Below are 21699 nucleotides of genomic sequence, written 5' to 3'. Positions count from 1 at the left end.
TGAGCCCGTCATCCTAGTAAGAAGTAGTTAACCCCACCTACTAAATATATACGTACACATATTTTGCACACATATGAATAACTACAGTTAAGCATGTTTTACATTCACTGTTGACCTCCATAATACAATTTTAGTATTTCTCATTCTCCAGACTGATGGCATTCATGTTATATCTTTCAGTTTAAAGTGCCGTCATGACATCTGCTGGCCATGAGTATAAATACAGGGAATATGCAATATTAGCCTTTAAGTGTGATTACTGTAAGTTGTGGTGTTAAAGCAATTCGTTTATGTGCTACTGTACATATTATCTTTCAGAGCAATGCAATTAATAACAGATCATGTAATATATGTGTTACAATGCAGTTAAATCAACATGTCACCGTAGGTTTGCGAAACCCAACCACCGCACCCCTACACAGCCAAACAAACAAACAAACAAACAAAAAGGAACCATGAGGAGTCTAACAAAGGTAGAGATATAACTAGAACAGTAGCGATACTCCTTCCAGTATTGTCCTTTTATATTCAGTGTTAAATTATATGTACTTATTTATATTGATTTCTGTTTATTCTGCTTAAATTCTGTTCGTTTTATATTCTATTAATCTTTTTTCCTATATTTATATTAGGGATCGACCAATATGTTTTTTTTCCAGAACCGATACCGATTATTACTAAACAAAGAAACCGATAACCGAAACCAATATATTTCTGCTCTAAAATATGTATAATTTTAAGAACTTTTCACAATGAACTTAACTGAAAAAAAATGCAGGGAACTGCCAGTAGAATTTTTCAAAATAAAGTAACAGGTAAAAGATAATTAAAATTACTCCCTGTGGTTTTATTAACTAAAAATGGTTAAAACAAAACACACACAAAAAACACTTTGGTTGACAATCTAGAATAGCATGTAATTTAAGTAGTTTAAGTATATTTTTTAATTCTTAGAACTTTTCACAATGAACCTAACTGAAAAAAATGCAGGGAACTGCCAGCAGCATTTCTAAAAATAAACATGTAAACAAATGAATGAATAGAAAAATAAATAAAATTACTCCCTGACATGTTAAAAATGAGTAAAACTGAAAACAACATTTTGGAAGATAATGCACTTTTTAATTGCACTTTTTAACCTTTTGTGCATCCATCTGCATTGAGGGAAAGATGAGATTCAATTGGACCAATGAGTGACATAGGCCTACAGTATGTCTCATGATTAGACCTATATGTATTATTGGAAAAGGTTAGTATTAGGTTGGTTTTCATTGTTAACATGTTACAGATTAATGTCTGATATAGAGGAGACTGTCATGCATAATTCCTCACTACAACTACATTGCTAATGACTACAACTACATTGCTAATTGCTAATACTGTTGATGTTTAGCATATAATAGCAGAGGTGAATTTAATTCCATTTATTATCTAATGCACATCGAAGGTTAAATCTATCAACTTGCACAAGTGTAAATAATGTAGATCTTCTTAATTCTAGAGCTGTTAAAGAAGTGACAGCAGTAATTTTAATGAAACTAACAGTATTACTGAGGTTGACTAGGTAGCTGTCATAATGGGGGATGTTAAACATTCACATGTACCTAACCTAATGTTGTTTGCCAAATGGTTTGAAGTTTTAACCTAACGTTACGTTTACCAGATGGTGAGAATTTTCCATATGTTTCAGTTACACTGGCACCAATTATGGCTGTAGTTTCTACTCAAAGATATGCTGTTGATTCTTCACATAAGCTGTAGGCTATTTGCCTATATCAATGATGTACATCAATCGGGAATTTTAACTGCGCAAGTGGGTGCATTAATAATGGATCTAAATACATTTTAATGTAGTGTTTTTGCAAATTCAGTGTCGAGAATTGCGATTTATTGCAACTTCAGCAATGTACGCTAACTCCACTGAAGTCCAGTCTGTAACTGCCTTAGCGTTTGTGTCTCCGGCCAATTAGTGCATAGTGTTCTAGAATATATATATAATTTTATCAGTGGAAATGATGACCAATACAGATAACCATAAAAATGCTAAATATTGGCACCAATAATCGGTCAACCACTAATTCGTATCCTTCCTGAATTTTTTCTTTCGTGCACCGACAGGGTTAATCTTCCAATTTCATTGTACCTTGTGCAATGACAATAAAGACATTAATTTGTTCATATAAGACAAAACTGGGGGACAAGCAGGAATAACCAAAAGTAAAAAAACATGTAACCATTCATAAGCAAGAAAATAAACAAGGTGTATAACGCAGGATGTATAGCACAAACAAAACAAAAATATCCAACAAGATGATGAAAGAAATGCTCAGTAGCAAAATCACCCACTTAGTCCATTCAGCCATATGCTGGGCCAGAGTGGGCCGGGGAGCAGGAGAACAAACAAGGAACAGACCTGGCAAACAATAGGAGAGAGGATGTCCAGTGGCACCTGCTGGCCAAATGGGGAGATGACAAACTGAATAGGTCAAGACGGGGGTTCTGGGTGAGACATTTTTAGAATGTCACACTCTGGGTTGTGTTAATGAGGTGGCTGTTTCAAGTCGACTGTTAAGTTAGGTGTAACTTTTTAAAGCCCCTGGTAATATATATAAGCTTTCTTTTTTGTTTCAACACTCAATCTGAGTTAATGATTCAGATTAAAGGTGAACGAAGGGTTCTATTATCTGAAATCTGTACATTGTGTACTTTCATACAAACTGGCAGTAGGCCTACAGTATTAACAAATGAATGTAAAATCTATATTCTGCCCTTTGGCTAAATGGTGGATGAATAGATTATACACCTCAAAGTCTTTAGTTAGCATCGGAGCCACAGCCCCATTACAATTTTGTTAATGAAAATGCTTCCCAAATAATTTTCACACCCTGTCCATGACATACTTCAGAAAAATGCTATGTTAAAAACAACCCAACCTGGGTTAACTAGGAACCCAGAGTTGGCTAAATATTGGACAGAACACATTCTAGGTTATTTTGACCCAGCCCCTTGGGTTATGCAATTTAACCAGGATGCTGGGTTCTTACAACTACTCAGCATTGGGTTATGCAATTTAACCAGGATGCTGGGTTCTCACAACAACCCAGCACTGGGTTAAATTTACCGTTGGTACAGGACTGTTCATTTAAGTCTTAATTTATTATTGAATACATTTTAATGCTATCTAATCACTTGACAAATACTAAATGTTGTTCTAAATATTTATTGATTTTGAGAGAATTAAGAATGACGTTTCTTAATATGCATATCTAGCGAACCAGAAGATTCAACTACAGTTCAGTGTCAGCCAATCAAGGCTTACAGGGTGGCCAGCTCTTATGCAGCTAGCGACACTCACGCTTTCAGACTCTCATGCTCAAGCAAGAAATCTTACGGCAAATACAGTATATATTATTCCATTATAATACTAGATATTTCATTGATCCCTGTGGGGAAATTCTCTTTACTCCTCCCCCAGCTTTTTCCGTCTAGGTGAGAGCAAGCTGGCTGTGAAGGGCAGCCACCTGTTGCGGTGCCCAAGGAGCTGGGGGTTAAGGGCCTTGCTCAATGACCTACAGATACACCAAGGCTAATCTTCTGATCAGAGACATAGCCCACTGAGCCAGATGCTAAACATAAAATTAGCTACTGCAAAAGTGTTGAGGTAGTTTGCAAACCCTACAGACTATTTAAAATGTAATAAAACCCTATAGGAAAAATAATACCACTGTATTTTTTTTTTATCTGCATTCTTAAATCCTGGTTTAATTCTGCTTCTGCTGCCAGAAGGCTACACTGCTTCCAGGCTCAAAGTTCCAGCGGGACACGGGAACAAGGTGAAGCAGGATATATGGCAACAACCAAAAACCAGCCAGGTGGAGGGCAGAATCAACTTTCTAATGCCAGAGATGACCGTCAATTTATCCAGCAGTGCCTCATAAATCGAAGGATGACCTTCATTAAGAACGGGAATCATTAAGTGGTGTGAAGCTTAACTGCACTGCTTCGACAGTTACAGGGTTTCCAACGTTGGACTTCTGTTATTTAAAGTTTTATTCCCTTTTAAATATTCTATATGGTTTGCAAACTACACCAACGCTTTACATGTAGCTAATTTTAGGTTTATAATGGAATAATATAGATTTGCTGTAAGTGTGTGTGTCACTTCAGATACGTGAGAGCTGGCAACCCTGGTAATATAGAAGCCCTTATAGACCCACGAAGCAAGGAAGAAGCCCATCATCAATGAGAAGTAGGTAAGTGCCAGGCTGCAGTTAGCAAAAGAAAATGTATATTTTACACAGACGCATTCCCATGGAGAAATGTGAAACTGAAAATGTTGTTATTATCTCTTAATTTTCCCAAGGCTGTACATGTACATGCGTGTGCTGATTTATCTCTGAAAATCTCACTCCAGCCAGCTGACCAGAGTTGGTATCCTGGGTTTATTCCACGATAATTACCCACAGAAAATACGTTATTTCCACATAGCTCACAATTAACTAGTTAGGTACAGCTAACGCTTTCAAAGAAAAATCCATAGACTCAGAGAAAATATAGGTAGCCCCCACCATTTCAGCGTTGTAGTTCTTTCTATTTTAAAATAATGTACGTGTGTTTTGACTCATGTTACAATCTCTTAAGTTTCAACAAGATATCACACAAATTTAAATGGCAATGCGGGCAGTACGCGTCCCTGTCCTCCAGTCTTTAAATACTGTTTCTCCGCAATCCGTCGATCCTAACAGTGGTTTCTGGAATAGTATAGAAAATCATCATTAGGACGGTAAACATACTTCACACAGACCTAAATAGGCCTATCTGTCATGTAGAATATACGTAAATTTATAACGTTAGTGAATCAGAAGAATAGCGATGTGGAATATGTCGACTTTGCCTTCCGCGTTCTTGTAGACATTTCTTGTGCAACATCTCCGTAACCTTTACAGACAACATGTCTGTATTTAGCCTCATATGCGTAACCACAACACAGGTCAGTGTCCGGCTGGCTGTTGTATAGCTCGGTGTGTGCGGATACCCTCACGATAAGAGCCGGGTGGACAGCGCCGGAGACGTGACTTGGTAGACTGGCCCTTTAAGAAAAGGACTCTCTCTACGTCCAGATATCATGGCGGATGGGAGCCGGTGTCGTGTGGTTACATCTGCTGGGACAGAGATGACCACTCTCGGACGGGCGCTTTCTCAGGTCTGTTTGAATCACGATCTTCACCCACAAGCGTGTACCACCCATCGGAGCAATGCACCGCAAGAGTGCCGCCGGAGGAGGCTGTCCAGCAGCGGCAGTGTCGTGTCTCTGGAGCGGTGTCCTGATACTGAAGTGCGAGTTATGGTTATCAACACCGGCGGGACCATTGGCATGACATACCAAAATAACGGTAACAGAACCCCATTCCGCACATTCACAGCGTTTCCGTCTGTGTCTTACAGATGTCTAGCCTCTTAGAGACGTGTCAGAAAATACTTTAGGATCAGACTCCCTGTGATAACTTTTAGTCAACTTTATATCCTTATACAGTTTTCACCTTTCCCCATTCACAGTTGGAATAGCTATTCATCACTTAATACTGTTTCAGCTACGAAAAGCGCTGTCTTGTACTGAGGGGGAACTTTATAGCTAAAATGGTTAAAGGGGTTTTGCTGTCTAGGAAATTTTGTATTTAATCATAATTGTATTATGTTGCATTGTCGTTATTGCCTGAACCTGATGACGTAGGGTTTCTGGAGGAAATAACTGCATCACAGTATGATACACTGCATAATTTCACATTGAGGTACACTGTTTAATTACGACACTCCATTACTTTACACAACATTCCTATGCAGATTAGCTCGAACAATGTAACAATCAGAGGTGGAGAATTCAGGTCCAAAGAGTCCAGACCAAAATTTTGTTTCAACCAACCAGTTGAATACTTTGTGACTGTAACTCTATATACTAAACTGGTTAGTTGAAACAAAATCTTGGTCTGGATTTGTATCTCTGGACCCGAAACCTCCACCTCTGGTAAAAATTACGATGCAGTATATCATCGCTAATGTAACACGTGCTCCCACAATGCCTCGCGCGAAGCCGTTAGGTCGTTTTTGCGATGTGGAGTCTGTGGACAATTCAAGTGTCCTGATACACAAGATGAGGCAATCTGTAGTGATTCTGTTTCTTTGGAAAACCGGATAGGGTGTGTCCTGAGTATTTCAGACACAAAATGTTCCTGTTTTAACAAGGGCAGTTTAAATAGTTTAGCGATTGAGCAGTTAGACATGGACTGGATATTTTCAGGGTCAGATAATCCTGTGTAGGATTACTATCCAACCTAAAATGTTTCACTTTATATACTGTTGTATGTATATGTGGGAAACTGCAGAACTGTGCCACACAAACTGCAGCATTGTACACTAGTGCAGACAGGTTAATTTCTCATTCAAACAGATATGAGCATGGACACACGCCCTCACACAGACTTACTGTATATTCCCAAACTGGTCTCAGAGCTTTCTGTAATACCCCAACAATGGTCATACTTAGACACCAAATATAAGGTTTATACAGCCATAGAAAAAAATTAAGAGACCATTCTATATTTTTAAACAAATCTGCATTTTTAAATCCTGCTTTAATTGTGATTCTGCTGACAGAAAGTTACACTGAGCAGCAGGTTGCTTTCAGGTTCAAAATTTCTAAGACAGCAGTTACTCAAAAATAAGGTGAAGCAGGAGACACTGGGAATGACCAGAAACCAGTCAGGTAAAAGGCAGAAGCAACCTTCTAATGCCGGAGATGACTGTTGACAGTTTCTCATGAATCGAAGGATGACATCCAGTGAACTTCAAAAGGAATAGGAAACATTACAAGCAGGTGTGAAGTGCAGTGCTAGGATAGTTTGTATCAGGCTCCTAGAAGCAGGACTGAGGTCCCATAAATGAAAAACACGGAATAACCAGTTTGCAGAAAAATATATATTATTTTCAGACGCACATCCATAAATTGAGAAATGAGTGAAACAAAAAATTGTCCTGTGGCCCCTTAATTTTTTCTGTGGCACTACATATATACATATGTGTGTGTGTGTCTGTGTCTGTGTGTGCATGTATTCCCCAAAGAAAAGCAGGAAGACATTACTTATTTAACTTTAACCTCTAGCTGTTTGTTGATTAATTGCTGTTTAATGTCCAGTCTGCAGTTGTCTGTAAACACACTTCCAGCTTTGCCAACTCAGGGCCTCTTGGACATAGTGGGCATTTTTATTGGACACATCTACAAGGTCCTAAATTTAGAGTCAACCCTTACAGCCTATGCTTTTGACTTGCGTAAATTTCCATTGGCTAACCCCCCACCTATGTCCTATTCTAGTTCATCATGCCTGCCTTCTGTCAGGGTCATATACAGTTTGACCTTTGTTTGTAATCCACCAATCCATGAGGTAGCATCAGGAGGTGGATGAGAAATAATGCATTTCCCAGGTTTTGATTAAACGTGTTGTGCATGTCCCTTCCAATCTTCAGTGCTCTCTCCAGAGCCTAATGCCCTGGTCAAGGCGCTGCGCAGGTTCCACATACTGCATGACGAGCCGTATGCCCAGCAGACCTGCCTGTATGACTGCTACGGTCCCCCTGACAACACGCTGGTCCTCCCGTAAGTACACGCTGTCCCAAAAACAGCGGCCTGTTTGATATGTGTGTTTGCGATCAACATAGACTCACCATCTAACTGGCTTCTGACTACATCAATCTACAAACTCACATCCAAACATGCAGTGATAAAGCTGTATGCTCTCTGTATAAAAATATCTAGGTACTCTTTGACTTAAGGGGTTTAACTACTAACTTAAAGTACTGTGAGACCTGTTGGAGGAGTACATACTGATTATTGCTGATCTGATGTGAGTACATGGCCCTTTTCTTTGGAATCCAGCACAATTTAGTGCCATCATACATGCAGCTGCATATTAAACTTCACAAGAAAGTTAGGCTGATCCAGACTCCATTTACAGTACATCTCCCACAGCCGTTTAAACAGAAGGCCTCCAAATTCAGTGCCCCCCCACCCCCAGTAGCATCCCTGATGTTGAATCTGTAGAACAAAAATTCCACTGAATGACACCATCCTTGTGGGCAGTGTTCTCAGTACCCTTCTGTGATGTGGTGCAGGATGGTGCATTATGGAGGGAGATGCTTGAGGTTCCCTTGTGGTCAGTAAATCAACCCACTTATTGGGCATTTCAAGCTCATCTGCAGAGGATGCATGCAAAGTCTGTGCATCTGCAAGCCAAGTCTGCTGACAATGAATGAATAATATATAGACCTTCTTTCAAGACACCCAAAGCACTTTACAGAACTATTGGGGAGCCACTTTAGCCTCCACTGTGTAGCTCCTACCTGGTTGATCTGACAGCAGTCATTCTGCAACAGTATGCTCTACACACAGTTCCTCTTCCAGCTGCATTCCAGCTTCCTTAGTTGGTCTCCCATCCAAATATTGGCCCAGCCCAAACCTGCTTAGCACCCTATAATTACCTAGTGTGAACTGCAGCTGATATGGCTGCTGACAATGTGGTCTGTGTTGTGACGGTGAAGCACCCAGCTGTCCTAGGATGAAGGCCACCATCTTGGGCATGACATAAGAACATAAGAACATAAGAAATTTACAAACGAGAGGAGGCCATTCGGCCCATCAAGCTCGTTTGGGGAGAACTTAACAGTGTGAGGAGTCTGAAGACCATGTGAAAGTAGAATGTTGGAGAAGAGGTCCACCTTTCTGGCTGTGTGATGTGTGGGAGAGTTGCAGAGTTGAAGCATGAGAGCTACAGTGTTTCATTTCGTGTTTTTGGAGCTGTGTTTAGATTCCCACAGCTACACTGACCCATCCTTCCTGCTGTAGAATTATCAGCAGTCATTCTGGTAGCATTTTTCCCTTAAAAAGCTTACATAACAAACTGAGTGCATTGATTGTTTCCGCTTTTCCAGTTGAACGAAGGTTTAAAAATTAACAGCTGCCAAGGTTAACTAGCTAGTTTTTTATTCCTGCAATATGTTGTCTGGTAAATCTATTTTCACTGGTGCTGAACCACCTTACTGTGAGAGATAACCACTGGCCTGTTTTTCATGCCATTGTTTTTTCGGAATCAGCATCTTGTAAACATGTGACAGTGCTGGGAAATGAGAATTCTCCAGTGGGTGCAACCGTGCCCTTTCTGCTTTGGGGCCTTGCTGTATACCAGTGAGCTCTGGTTTACTGCCAGATTGTCTGCCCACTGGTGTCCCCCTCACCCCCCGTGTGATGTATCATCTACCTGAATGTACCAGACTGGGTTTTTCTCCCCTTTATAGAGGGACTCCACCAAGCAGGACTGCACGTGTATCTGTTATGACATCTCAGCTTGCATTGCCCGCTCACACCCTCAAACTCTTCTAAGCTGGAAGCGTTAGCATTTGCGTGTGCCTGTGCGGTCTGAGCGCATAATGAAACCAAGGCTGTGACGTTACTTTGACGTGTGACATTTGAGCAGAACGGAGTGGGACTCGCCCTGACGAATGCCTGACATACTTCCAGCTTTGGCAATACAGGGAGCAGGGAGCAAACGGCACCTGTAGTACATGGAGGAAGGAGAACTACTCTGTACCGTGTCTAAGTGATAATGTCAGTCAGAATTGTTAATAAACAACATGAAAAAACTAACTGACAACAAATTGTGACATTGCTTGGTTGCATTTTTGTGGTTTGTTGCATAAATTTTCTATTATGACATCATGACCTTGCAACATTAACAGTGGTGTGTTAAGCTTGGTTCATACTTCACTTTCCTGCATATGGACTCTTGTTTACATAGTTCATTTGTCTGTAAACTGCCGGTCATGGTCAGGACATGTGTACGTCAGTGATATTCCACCGGACCAGGACAGGTCAGTTGTATAGCAACAAACACAAATCGAATACCAGCAGTGTAGTGAAATGGGTAAACTTTTCTGAACAACTTTAAAGTTGTTACTAGGCTTGGGTGGTATTAAGGTAATATGGAATGCCACAGTATTTTTAAATCAACAAAATTAGCCCCCCCCCCCCCCCCACACACACACACACACACACATACAAACTGATGAGAGTGATTTTCTACACTGAGTAAAGTTTTTATTAAAAAAGTTCGGTGTTTTTTTTTTTTTAGTAATGCATTGATCGCTTGATCGCATGATTAATTGATCAAGAAAAGAATAGTTTTTTTGCAGCCCTAAATTATGTCAATACATACAGTACCCTTCATAAGTTTGGAATCACTGAAACAATTTCATGTTTTCCGTGAAATCCTGTATTTTTATTCGTCAAATTAGTGCTAAATGAATGGAAAATGTAGTCAAGAATTTCACAACATTGGAAATAATGATCTGCAGTTGAAATTACGATTTTGTGCTTCAAACTTTACCTTCGTCAAAGAAACCTCCATTACCACCTTGCAGACCTTTGGCATTTTAGCTGTCAGTTTATTGAGATATTTTGCAGATATTTCACCCCCTACTTCCTGAAGCGCTTCCCACAATTTTAATTGGCTTCATGATCACTTTTTTCATATTATACGGTCAAGCATCTCCTCCAACAATTCAGTAGGTTCAAAAGCCAGTAACTGCTCTGGGCTGTCCATTACAGACAGAATACCAGCTGACTGCCACTCAGCCTACATAGGTCTTGTTTTATTTGTCTACAATAGGTGCTTTGGGTCATTGACATGTTGTAGAATGGAATGCATGACATGATGCTGCAAAATGGAGTGAAAGCCGTCATTGTTTAAGATTTTGTAAGACATGGATGGGTTTGTTTGTCTGTTGTGTCAGTCTGTTTTGTCGAATGCATGGCAGGACATGCCTTTGTATGCTAGTATCAACTGTGCACATGTGAATTGGACCCTGTGCGCACTGTGTGTGTATGCATGCATGCATGCGTGTCAAGTGGGCTCGGGCGGTACCAGTCAGGCGTCTGCCATCTCGTAGCAGATGGAGCCCCGGCCAGGTAGGTGGAGCTTCTCCAGGGCCTGCTGTGTGGCTGGAGCTGGGCTGCCTCTCCGCTGCTAGGCCTGGGGCACAACCTGTGTCTGGAACACACATCCCAGCAGCTGGGATCTGTGGCATCCGTAGGGGGCATACAAAGACATAACAGCTACTACAATTAAAATGGCCATGGGGGGTTGCAATTGTGAAACCTAGCACCTACATACCCTCAGCATATGGCTCTACTCCTGGTCAACCCTCACAGGTCCTGCTACTAACACTCATATCATTATGTATCAGTATATAAAAAAGTTCCCAGTTCTTGTTTTATTGTAAAAACACAATAGAGGTGCTGGCCTTGCCTGGTTTTAGCCCCGCCTTCTAATCCTACTTCTTTGCATGCAGTTACTTTGCACATGTCTGCATGTCGCTTTAGCATGTTACATGTAGTTGCGCCCTAAAGAAGGGGTCGGCTGGCACACTTGATGTGTGACTGTGGATTTACTCTTGATGCTGAAGGATGAGGGCTTCGTGTCGCCGTAGTCAGCAGCTTAAGGGGCCCGGTACTCAGCGGGGGCGGGTCGCAGACCCCCTTGTTGCTGCGCAGCTGCCAGGCCCAAAAATCTCAGTGTTCCGACATAGTGTGTGGCGAGAAAAGGAGAGAAAGATCTGTCAGTTCAGGGTCTCCTGTCACTCAGAGATTACAGGCAGAGAATGTCATGGTGTAATCTTAGGAGTCGGGAGTTAATTAACACTATCAGTGGGCTCTATTGGCAGGATGCGAGGGAAGTTAGGGTAGGGTTGGCACGAGATCGGGGTACCCCCACTGTTTGACTGAACCCCCTTACCCCCCCCCCCCCCACCCCATTCCATTCCTTGTTGCTAAGCTGTCCTATGCTAATAGGCCCTCCCAGTGTCTTGTTCCCTGAAAGGCAGATTAAAAAGACAATCATTTCACAGCTGCTTAGGAGTCTTCCCTGGGATTAGCTAATGCTGTGGGCTGGGGGTGGGGACAGCATATTTAATGCTGCTTTGGTGCATATGCATATGCATGTGGGGTCTCTTGGGGGGTGGGGTCTACTTCCTTTTAATTGGGACACGAATCTCTCACTAAGAGGTGAGCTGAGTCCCTCGCTTTGATGGGGAATGGGGGCGTTTCCCCGGGCACCCATAACCCCCTGCCACCAAGATGTGTTTCTGTCCTGGACTGAGAGCATCTGATTTATATCCAGGGAGGATTTTCATCTGCCACCCACTGACCTCCCTGTCTTCAAAAAGAACAAAAACAGACAGAATTGATTTTTCTTTTTCTGTCATCCTGCTCCCCCCCCCCAAAAAAAAGCAGTACGGAGGTGCTGCTGAAAACCTTGTTTTATTCTCCAGTCTGCTGTCCTCTGGCCCAACTCTCTCCACCCCGGTGAAAGGGACAGAGCCTTTTTGTAACCGTTTGATTGATGGTCGATTTTCCTTAGTGAGCTGCTTGTTGTCTTATCCGTATCATTGTGGGCATTGTGCATAGTAGCCGGATCTGTTTATATGCCTCATCTCAAATGGAACATTTCCCTGTGCCTGGTGTTCCATTCCCCTCTCTACCCACAATCCTCTAGGCTCTCCAAGAAGGACAAGAGAGTAGTGTACACTGTCCTGGAATATTCTCCACTGCTGGACTCCTGCAATATGACCATGGATGACTGGGCTATGATTGGAAAGGACATTGAGGTACTTAGTCTCAGTGGATTTTACTTGCAGTTGGTCCCGTAGACCAGTAGATGGCAGTCAGGTATCACAAATGTGTACCTGCCTACAGCATTAAAAGGAGCTGTGCTCATCCGTGCAGTACTCATGTTGTTGCTCCTTTCTGTCGACTGTCCACAGAAACATTACGAGAAGTATGACGGCTTCGTGGTCCTGCATGGCACCGATACCATGGCGTACACAGCGTCTGCCCTCTCTTTTATGTTGGAGCACCTGGGCAAGCCGGTCATCCTCACAGGTTCCCAGGTATGATGCCCACTGGTTGTTATTTTTAGGAAATCATAACTGAAACCTGGTACCCTTACAGTTGTCCTGATGTGACTATTCCCACACAGGTGCCAATCTATGAGATGAGGAGCGATGGGCGGGACAACCTCCTGGGGGCGCTGTTGATCGCTGGGCAGTTTGTGATTCCTGAGGTACGTGTGGGACTTTCTTAGCTGGAATACGTCTACTTACTGTCACATGGTCCCCAAAAAACACACTTCAGTGAGGAGAAACATTCACCATTATGGACTTTCTTATTCTCCAAACGGCCAGGCTACATCCAGCGGTAATCTGTAAGCAGAGGTGGTAATTTCAGGTCCAGAAAGTAAAAATCCACCCAGTTGAGCATACCGAGTCACAGTTACAGAGTGCTCAACTGGTTGGTTGGAACAAAATCTTGGTCTGGATTTGTACTTTCTGGACCGGAAATTTCCACCTCTGTCTGTAAGGCACGAGCCGTGGCGTCGTGTCACCTGTTTCTTCTGAACTCCCGACTAGCCCCTCCCACGCATTGTTTGCCGAACGGCTGGCTCTTCCTGAATATGGCGGCGCTGCTTGCAGCCAGCGAATCGGAGGCAGAAGTCTCCCTAAAACACCTATCTGACAGGGCCTGAACGCCGGGAGCCGGAGTGGCAAACCCCCGACCCGCGACCCGCGACATTCCCCACTCTGCTACACACTTTGAGTTGGAGACGCACACACAGACACATCAGCATGACCCAAATGGGACGACATAGGTACATGCATGTCCTCCCCCCAGTGCATTCTGCATGTACACAGCACTCAGGCTGACACTGATGTGGTCTGGGCCCAACAGAACAGCCCAACTCGCCCCAACCTGACACCCTGTCTCTCGCCTCCAGGTCTGCCTGTATTTCCACCACAAGCTCTACAGGGGTAATCGTGTCACCAAGGTGGATTCTGGGAGCTTCAACGCTTTCTCCTCCCCCAACCTGCCACCGCTTGCGAATGCCGAGGTGGATGTGAGAAGTGAGTGACCGTCAGCGGTCTTTGGCCCCTGTTTCTTGTGGAGCTGTGGCTCTTTGTTTTTTTTTTTGTTCTGTTCCTTTCTCACTCCAGGGAGCAATACACTGTTTTTTTCCATTACCTAATGTCAGTTTTCCTCATAATTAGCTGAACAGCGGCGTGTTGTTAATCACACGGCCAGGTGGCCCTGCGTAATGCCGTTTCGGTCAAAAATTGTTCCACCCGTGCTGCGGGATGTTGTTGGAGCAAACCACCGTCTGAGTCACGGGGGAATTTCCTTCCAATTCTGCTGGGGTGGCTCAGTAATGGGAGACCGACAGGTTCCGTCACATGCCTCGCATGCAGCCACCTGCGGGTTGCCACGGTCCCTTGAAAACTTAGCAACAGCAGGTCCTGCCCAGTGCCAGTACGTGGTCAGTCCCTCTGTATTGCAGGGTTTACCAGGAAAATGGGCTGAGCTAATGTATAGCTGAGTATCAAAGGTTTGTTAAAATGTCCCTGCATAATTCGGAATGGTTTACTGTGCAATTAAAGAGCAATGGGGAGCCTGTTGAGGACAATGTATCTCACAGATTGGCTGGCTATAAGCGCAGAGGGGGACACCACTGCATCAGGAGCCCCAGTCAGTTGTGCTTGTGGGGTTTTTTTGCACAGGATGTGAAAGCAGATGCAGATGGCATGCAGGACAGGTGCGGCAGTGCTGTGATTTTGCTGTGCTAGCTCCGAGTGAGCAACCGGCCGGAATACTCTGGTCATACGTCCATCTGTTTCCTGCCGGGCTTTGATAAATCTGCGTCCATTAATTGTCTGAGATCTGTCACCGTAATGGGCTCAGATGTATTTTCCCTTTCTGGAGAAGTGGTGAATTAAAGTCCGCAGGCCAGTTTGTATTCACCGCTGTAAATCTTAGCTTTAATGTACGGTTCCCCCAGACTCTCCTCTCTTTCTCCTTCTCAGTCTTTCATTGTCTTCCTTTCTTGTTCTGTGTTGTTATTTCTTCATCTTCCTTTTTCTCTCACATCAGCTCACTATAAGTTCCATTTGAAAGTACAGCATTTGAGCAACTTAACTAAATCAGGGGTCTGGCCCTTGGTGACCACTGAACTAAGGAGTAGGTAAACCAAACCTTAACTCTTTCTATTCCCCTTTCCATCCTGTACAGTAAACTGGGACATGGTGTGGTGGGCCAACACCACATCCAAGTTCCAGGTCCAAACACTCATGAACCGGAACGTGGGGCTCCTACGGCTCTTCCCTGGCATCACTACGCAGACCGTAAGCATTGGCATCGCCACACGGCCCACGCCACCATGCATGATTACTGGGAGCTGCTATACCCTGCCCAGCTCTGTCTCCAGGCCATGTTCACCCAGCTCATGGGAGCTTTACTTACACGAAACGAAAAATGATTGGTTCAGAAAGATAACCAATCAGATTATAGAGGAAGCGGGACCAATCAATTAGATGTCTTCGTCACACCTCCTCTAGTTGCTTGGACCCACGTCCTCTATAATCTGATTGGTTATTTTTCGGAACCATTTTTATGTTCTGCCTTCAGAACATTTTTGTGTAAATAAAACTCCCACGAGCGTTCACCCATCCATTTGACTAATGCCTGCCTTATGCCTGCGTTTATTTTTATCTTAAATTAACCTCAGTTTGCCCATCAGTGACCCATCCTTAGACTCCACCTATATGTGCGTCTGCAGCTGTGAATGTGTAACTGTGAGGTTTCCCCAGTGGACTCAGGTATCTGCTGTCCTCTTCCCCTTCTGTTCTTCCTTAGACTGGGCTAAAATCAAACCTGTGGGTGGCATTTTGTCACTGAATTACGAGACTGAGTTATGGGGCACGTCTGATAGACATAAAAAGGGAGTTGGCAGATGAATTGGAGCGCTTAGTCTGCCATTCATTAAAACAGGATGGTGGGGCTGTTGGCTTTGCTGTTCGGAAGTTGGCACAGCTGTGCCAGTATGCCTGCCTGCAAATTCTTTTATCATGTTTGTTACAGCCGTATTTTTGGGGGCAGGCACCTTGATCAGTGTGTCCTTGGTAGTCCTGCGGAAAGAGGTGGTATTTCTTTCACACCAGCCCTTACTCTGCGGTCAGTCATCTGGTGCTAGTTCTCCTGGGCCGTTGTGTGTCTCTCTGCGGCTTAGATCTCCTGTGATTAGAAGGTTACTGGTTCAAAGTCTGTGGAGGAATGGTGGCTTTAGAGCTGGTCCCATGAGCAAGGCACTTAACCCCAAAAAATGCACTCGAGGTGAGGGGTAAATGTCTGACCCCAACCTCCTGTTCCACTGACCCCAAACTCTAAACTGTATATGTCTGTGTGTGGATGTGTGTGATGAATCTGCTTGAATGTTTTATACAAGCCACTGATGAGATGTAGGGGTGTACTCACATTAGGCGATCTGTACTGTGCCCAAGCATGTTTGACCCCAAAGTCTTGTTCGTTTGACTAGTGTGATCACTTTGTACCATGTCCAGGCATGGTGCACTGAGCTGTGTTTGGCTCCATCTCTTCAAGCGGGCCCAGGCACGGTTCAGTTGGACTCGGGCACTGTACCCATCTAGTGTGATCACTAATTGTGCCCAGGTACGGAACACAGACATGATGTCAATGATGTGAGTGGCACATGCATGCACATATCTACAGTATACATGAACTGCACCCAGAAGGAACAGATCAGGTAGGCTGTACAGATCGGGTAGGCTGTACAGATCGGGTAGGCTGTACAGATCGGGTAGGCTGTACAGATCGGGTAGGCTGTACAGATCAGGTAGCAATAAACATTTAACAAACAAGGTGGCAGAGGGATCACTTTGGCCTATGGCAGAGGTGCAGTGTTTGCTGGAAATTTCGTCTAATGAGAATATCCAGGAACAACTAGATGCAACACAACAAAAACTCAGAGATATTTGGTAAAATAAGGGACTATCTTAGATGTGCAGCACAATTTAATGAATATCGCTGTGATGCATACTTGATAAAAGCCATGTATCATTGCATCCAAAACGACTTCTTCAACACAAAAAGTCGCAGTGTGATGATGAAAGCATGCTTGGATCCGGAACATGAAGCACAATGTGAGCACAGACCAGCAATGGTGTGGGGAGGGGGACAGCTGTGCTCAGGCACAGTGCAAGGCAACCAGACCTAGCTTGAGTACGCCCTTAAGGCTGCTTCATACGTCTCCGCACAAGCGCAACACTCGCATATCCACTCTGCGTATGCAAACATGCAAACGTTTGCACATGCCCACAATGTGTTGTGTTGATATTTTTATTGATAATAATGAAATAAAATATTATTTTGATATTCCCTGCACACATACCTCAGCAGTGAGCTTTGTGCCCGTTTCTTTATGTTTACAAATTCACTCTGGTCAGCTGGCAGGCTTTTCAATTAATTTCATGTCTGCACTCACATACAAACGCATTTACATGTATGTAACAGTTTTATTACCTTGTAAATCATCTGAATCAAACTACCCCAGCGCTCCTCAAAAGCATTCATGTTGGTATTTAAAGTGGACTCTCGCAAATCGATCATGCACAGTGCGTCCAGAGCTGCGCATACTCAGCTGTGTGGACGCAGATTTGGAGTGCAGCAAGCGTTCGTCCGCGGAGGCGCACAATGATGTCAAATGCATCATAAATGTTAGTACGGACACATCCGCTAGTACGCAAACGGAGAAGTATGAACCAGCCTTTAGTGTTTTGGTTAAGGCTTGGAGCCATTTTGTATTGTGGGGGGGGGGGGCGCTAGTAAAGGATGTGTGATGCCAGGCAGGGGCCCAGGGGAAGGGGGTGGGATGGGCTTCACTTCCCAGGGAGGGTGGAAAGCAGATGGGCTGGGGACCATGGGGGGGCTTCTTTTTTTTTTACTATTAAAGACTGTGTAATCTCCCTCCTTGGGCCCATCATCCAAGCTGAGTGAAGCTCATTGGTGCGTTAGCGGGTACGCGCCCCCCATGAGAGGTGTGGCTTCCTCCCCCCTCCCTTGCACATCCAGCCTGGTTTTGAGCAGGCAATAGATCCAGGCAGCTTTTACAGTTACGATTAATTGATTAGAATTCTCTTTGTTATCAAAGCAGACGTTTCTGCCTGCCGCAGTGTGTGTGGATCAGATGGTAGTTTTCTTCTGGATGGGGGGTGGTTTGGGGGGGGTCAAAGTCTTCTATGACCTTGGGAGGATCAGTGGAGATGGACCTCTACTCACCAGGGGTGCACTTGCAAATGCATGGCATTGTATGTGTCATTCGCTGCCCTTTCTGTCCTGTAGGTACGGGCCTTCCTGCAGCCACCTATGGAAGGCATCGTCCTGGAGACCTACGGCAGCGGCAATGCCCCCAGCAATCTTGCTGACCTCCTGGAGGAGTTCAGCAAGGCCACTGAGAGGGGTGTCATCATGGTCAACTGTACCCAGTGCCTCCGGGGCAGCGTGATCACTAGATACGCCACGGGCAAGGTGCCCCCACCAATTTCCCTGCTGTGTCTTTACCACACAGTCATGTGACTATGTGCCACCCCTGTCATGTGACATGAGTGAAATTCATGTTGTGTCAATCCATTCTACAAATGTATTTGTTATGGCCAGAAGACACAGTAGCAATGTCAGTCAATATTACCCTCTACTCTGTTCCATCCACATGTGTCTCTGCAACCTTGGTATTTTTACAGAAGCAACAGTAGCATTTAATTACGGCAGTAAAATGCTCCTTCATTAATATTCGCTCTCGCTCCTCGACTCTGAAAGCTGCATTTTTATTGCATGGTTTCACAGCAGTGCTTGGATTTAAGTATCTGTTTTAAGCGATGGGCTTGGTTTGCCAGGCGGTGCTGCATGGGGGATTTTTGGGCTAATGACACCCCCCTCCTCAACGTTCTTGCCTCTGCGATGCTTCCCTTGCGACATCACTTGGAAGCTCACCTGACAAGAGGTGCAGCCTGTCCCTTTTGCAGGGACTCCCTGTCGTACGTCGGGGGGGGGGGGGGGGGTAGTCATGGGACAGGACCCGGTGTCCAGCAGAGGTCTCTGAACTGCCAGACTCGAAAGCCGGTAACCTTTTGGGGGTGTCCTTATTTCCCCACGGACTGATGATGATATTAGTGCGCACACTTGCACACGCATGCACACATGCTTACCCTAGGCCTGACTCGACACATGTGGGTGAGCGTGTTTGGCTGCAAATGGAGAGAAAGACAGACAACGAGTCACAACAGGTAGTGCGAGTGGAAGCTGCCTCCATGTCACTCTCTGTGCGGTTGCCCCAATTCACCACGGACTTAGCTCGGGCTCCTGGGGCACCAGGCCGGACGAGCGCCCACACCGTTCTCTGTGTGCCGCTCTTTAGGGAGGCTTCTTAATCGTTCACGGCCTGGCTGCAGTTATTGCGCACAGGCGTGGTATCCATATCGTGTTGGTCAGGGGGACGATCGCAAACTGGGTGTGTGTTTATGTCCAGGCTCTGAGCGACGCGGGGCTGGTGCCAGGCTGTGACATGACCCCTGAGGCGGCCCTGTCCAAGCTGTCGTACGTGCTGGCCAAGGAGAAGCTCAGCACGCAGGAGAAGAGAAAGGTACATGCCTAACCCCCCCACTACGATGATTGCCTCACTCATAAAGGCCTCTGGCTGCCTTTTGGCAGGGTGGGGGGAATGTCACCGTCATTGTGGCGGAACCGGTATCTCAGTCTGCCACGTTGCAGGTCGTGTCACAACTGTGTGTATGCAGGTGGATTCTTAGCGTGTGCTGTGTGGAGCACATGGGACGTGCCTCCACATGCAGACTGAGCCTAACAGCGCACCTGTTTACAGTACCATTAACCCTCCTTTAGATACCCCAGAGCACAGGGCAGGGGCCACTCTGCATGGGATTGCAGTCCATCCTTGGGCAAATGCACACACTCTCAGTCCAAAAACTGCCAGCAATGTAGAGACCCCGGTTAGCCCAGTGTGTCTGGGGTACGGAAGGAAAACACAAGAGCAGGAGCACATGGAAACTCCACACACACAGAACTAGGGGCAGGGAACAAACGCACAGTTGTGGAGGTCTGTGGCTGATCACTGAGCCACCACTTTACCTACTTATATTATTTTACCCGGTTGGCTATTTACCATACCAAATCACATTGTTTTTACCTTACCTATTTGCGCAAGCTTGCCTGTTTACCGGAATAAGTGACATGTTTCGTGTTACCTCACCTTATTTATTTAGAAGCCTGTCGCTGTTATCTTCCACCTCACTCCCTGGGTTTTCCGGATCGTACCGGCCGTGGTAGCCCTGGGCACTTCTGCCCCTCTCACCTCTGACCTCTGACCTCAGATGCTGAGTGAGAATCTGCGGGGGGAGATCACCCACCTGGACGAGACTCGGTACTGTCTGCGGAATAACCGCTTTATTCGGATCATCGCCGAGTGCCTGAACATCAGCTGTAAGGAGGTGGGCCCCCCTCCCCCCCCGTTCGCTGGCCCATGTCTGTCGGTCCCCCGAGAGCTGATGGCCCTGCATTGTTTCCTAGGAGCTGGAGGCCGTTCGTGATGCCCTCAACCCGACCCTGGCCTGTGCCGCAGCCAAGACTGGGGACATTGAAGCTCTGCAAGCCATCCAGAAAATGGTAACCCCCCCCCACGGACCCCAGTGTTAACGTCCATCTGGTGCAAACAGGTCTGCTTTGTTACTCCCCCAGCATTGGGGGACGGACGTGTGCCATGCGGTGACGGGTTCGAGGCCTTTCACACCAGTTGGGCCGCATTCGTTCGTTGAGCCAGAATATGGATGCTAGACATTCCCAGCATTCCCAGTGTCTTCAGTCAAGCCACAGACGCCTAGCATACCTCAGCTTCCTCTTAACAATGTCCCACCCTGAACACGTGTCCGCTCCCCTCGACAAGTTGGCATTGCTGTGTCGAGCTCCGAAATTCTGAATGTCTGCAAGCTGTAAAGTGAGATAGCCAATAATGGCCCCTCAACAGTCAAGGGGGAGTGTAAACAGAGCATTTTGTAGGCCCCTGTATTTCGTTAGTGTCACAGCTGAAGATAAATTAAACCAAATATGCCTTTCATTTATTTTGTATTTGGCATTAAAGTGTGAAGGGTTGCTCTGCGCTAATGCGCTAGTCATTTAAAGTAATTATTTTACATTTATGGGCATATCTTTGCATAATGAGCATTTTCAGAAATGGGAAAAGCTTCATAAAATATTGTGAATTATCTTCATAATACACCAATGAACTATTCTCGTTATTCCTCTCTAAACCCAGCATTGAGGCTCGTCAGGGCTGCATCGTAGATCTAGGGTAATATTTGTGAACTGGTAAAGTGAATGAGGATTTATTTGTTCCATTATGGTGATGGACTGCTTTCTTCGATCACTGCTGCCATTAAAAAGCAGCAGGCAAGTAATGTTTAATAGATGTTTTGAAGTATGTTTTTTTCTAATGAGTTTTAGCCTGAGTCAAGCAATGAATAGCTTCCTGTGTTTCCACTTTGCAGTGTTACTGTTAATCTAGAAAAACACAGACAGCCCCTCCCCATTATTTTTTAATCTGTGAAGAAGAGACTTTTGTCACTGTATGGCAACTGTATGTGGCTTTATTGCTATTATATATGCGAAATGTACTGCCCCTGCTTAATGCTAGCATAGGGCAGCCGTTCTAGGTTTAAATATAATCTAATTGGGTGACAGTTAACAAG

At 44.8% G+C, this 21699-nt stretch overlaps 1 protein-coding gene across 8 annotated transcripts in view; it reads left to right on the top strand.

Moving 5' to 3' along the window:
• The window catches only part of aspg (asparaginase homolog (S. cerevisiae)), a 29206-nt gene that overhangs the window by 1920 nt on the left and 5587 nt on the right, over positions 1-21699 (top strand). The window contains exons 1-14 of one of the 8 annotated variants that reach the window (XM_072699201.1): positions 3476-3661; positions 3784-3833; positions 4168-4249; positions 5121-5393; positions 7519-7648; positions 12597-12708; positions 12865-12990; positions 13080-13163; positions 13875-14001; positions 15161-15273; positions 18287-18472; positions 19470-19583; positions 20329-20445; positions 20525-20620. In XM_072699201.1, coding sequence (XP_072555302.1) covers positions 4243-4249; positions 5121-5393; positions 7519-7648; positions 12597-12708; positions 12865-12990; positions 13080-13163; positions 13875-14001; positions 15161-15273; positions 18287-18472; positions 19470-19583; positions 20329-20445; positions 20525-20620 — 1485 coding nt within the window. In that variant the 5' untranslated portion in view covers positions 3476-3661; positions 3784-3833; positions 4168-4242. Of the gene's footprint in view, positions 1-1231; positions 1250-3475; positions 3834-4167; positions 4254-5120; positions 5394-7518; positions 7649-12596; positions 12709-12864; positions 12991-13079; positions 13164-13874; positions 14002-15160; positions 15274-18286; positions 18473-19469; positions 19584-20328; positions 20446-20524; positions 20621-21699 lie in introns of those variants that run through there. The other 7 variants (XM_072699203.1, XM_072699200.1, XM_072699202.1 and 4 more) reach the window with 7 other exon arrangements.

The sequence above is a fragment of the Paramormyrops kingsleyae genome, chromosome 14 (genome assembly GCF_048594095.1).
Source record: "Paramormyrops kingsleyae isolate MSU_618 chromosome 14, PKINGS_0.4, whole genome shotgun sequence".
Lineage (NCBI taxonomy): Eukaryota > Metazoa > Chordata > Actinopteri > Osteoglossiformes > Mormyridae > Paramormyrops > Paramormyrops kingsleyae.
Note: the sequence above shows the minus strand (reverse complement) of the source record. Positions and strands in the feature narration are given on the sequence as shown.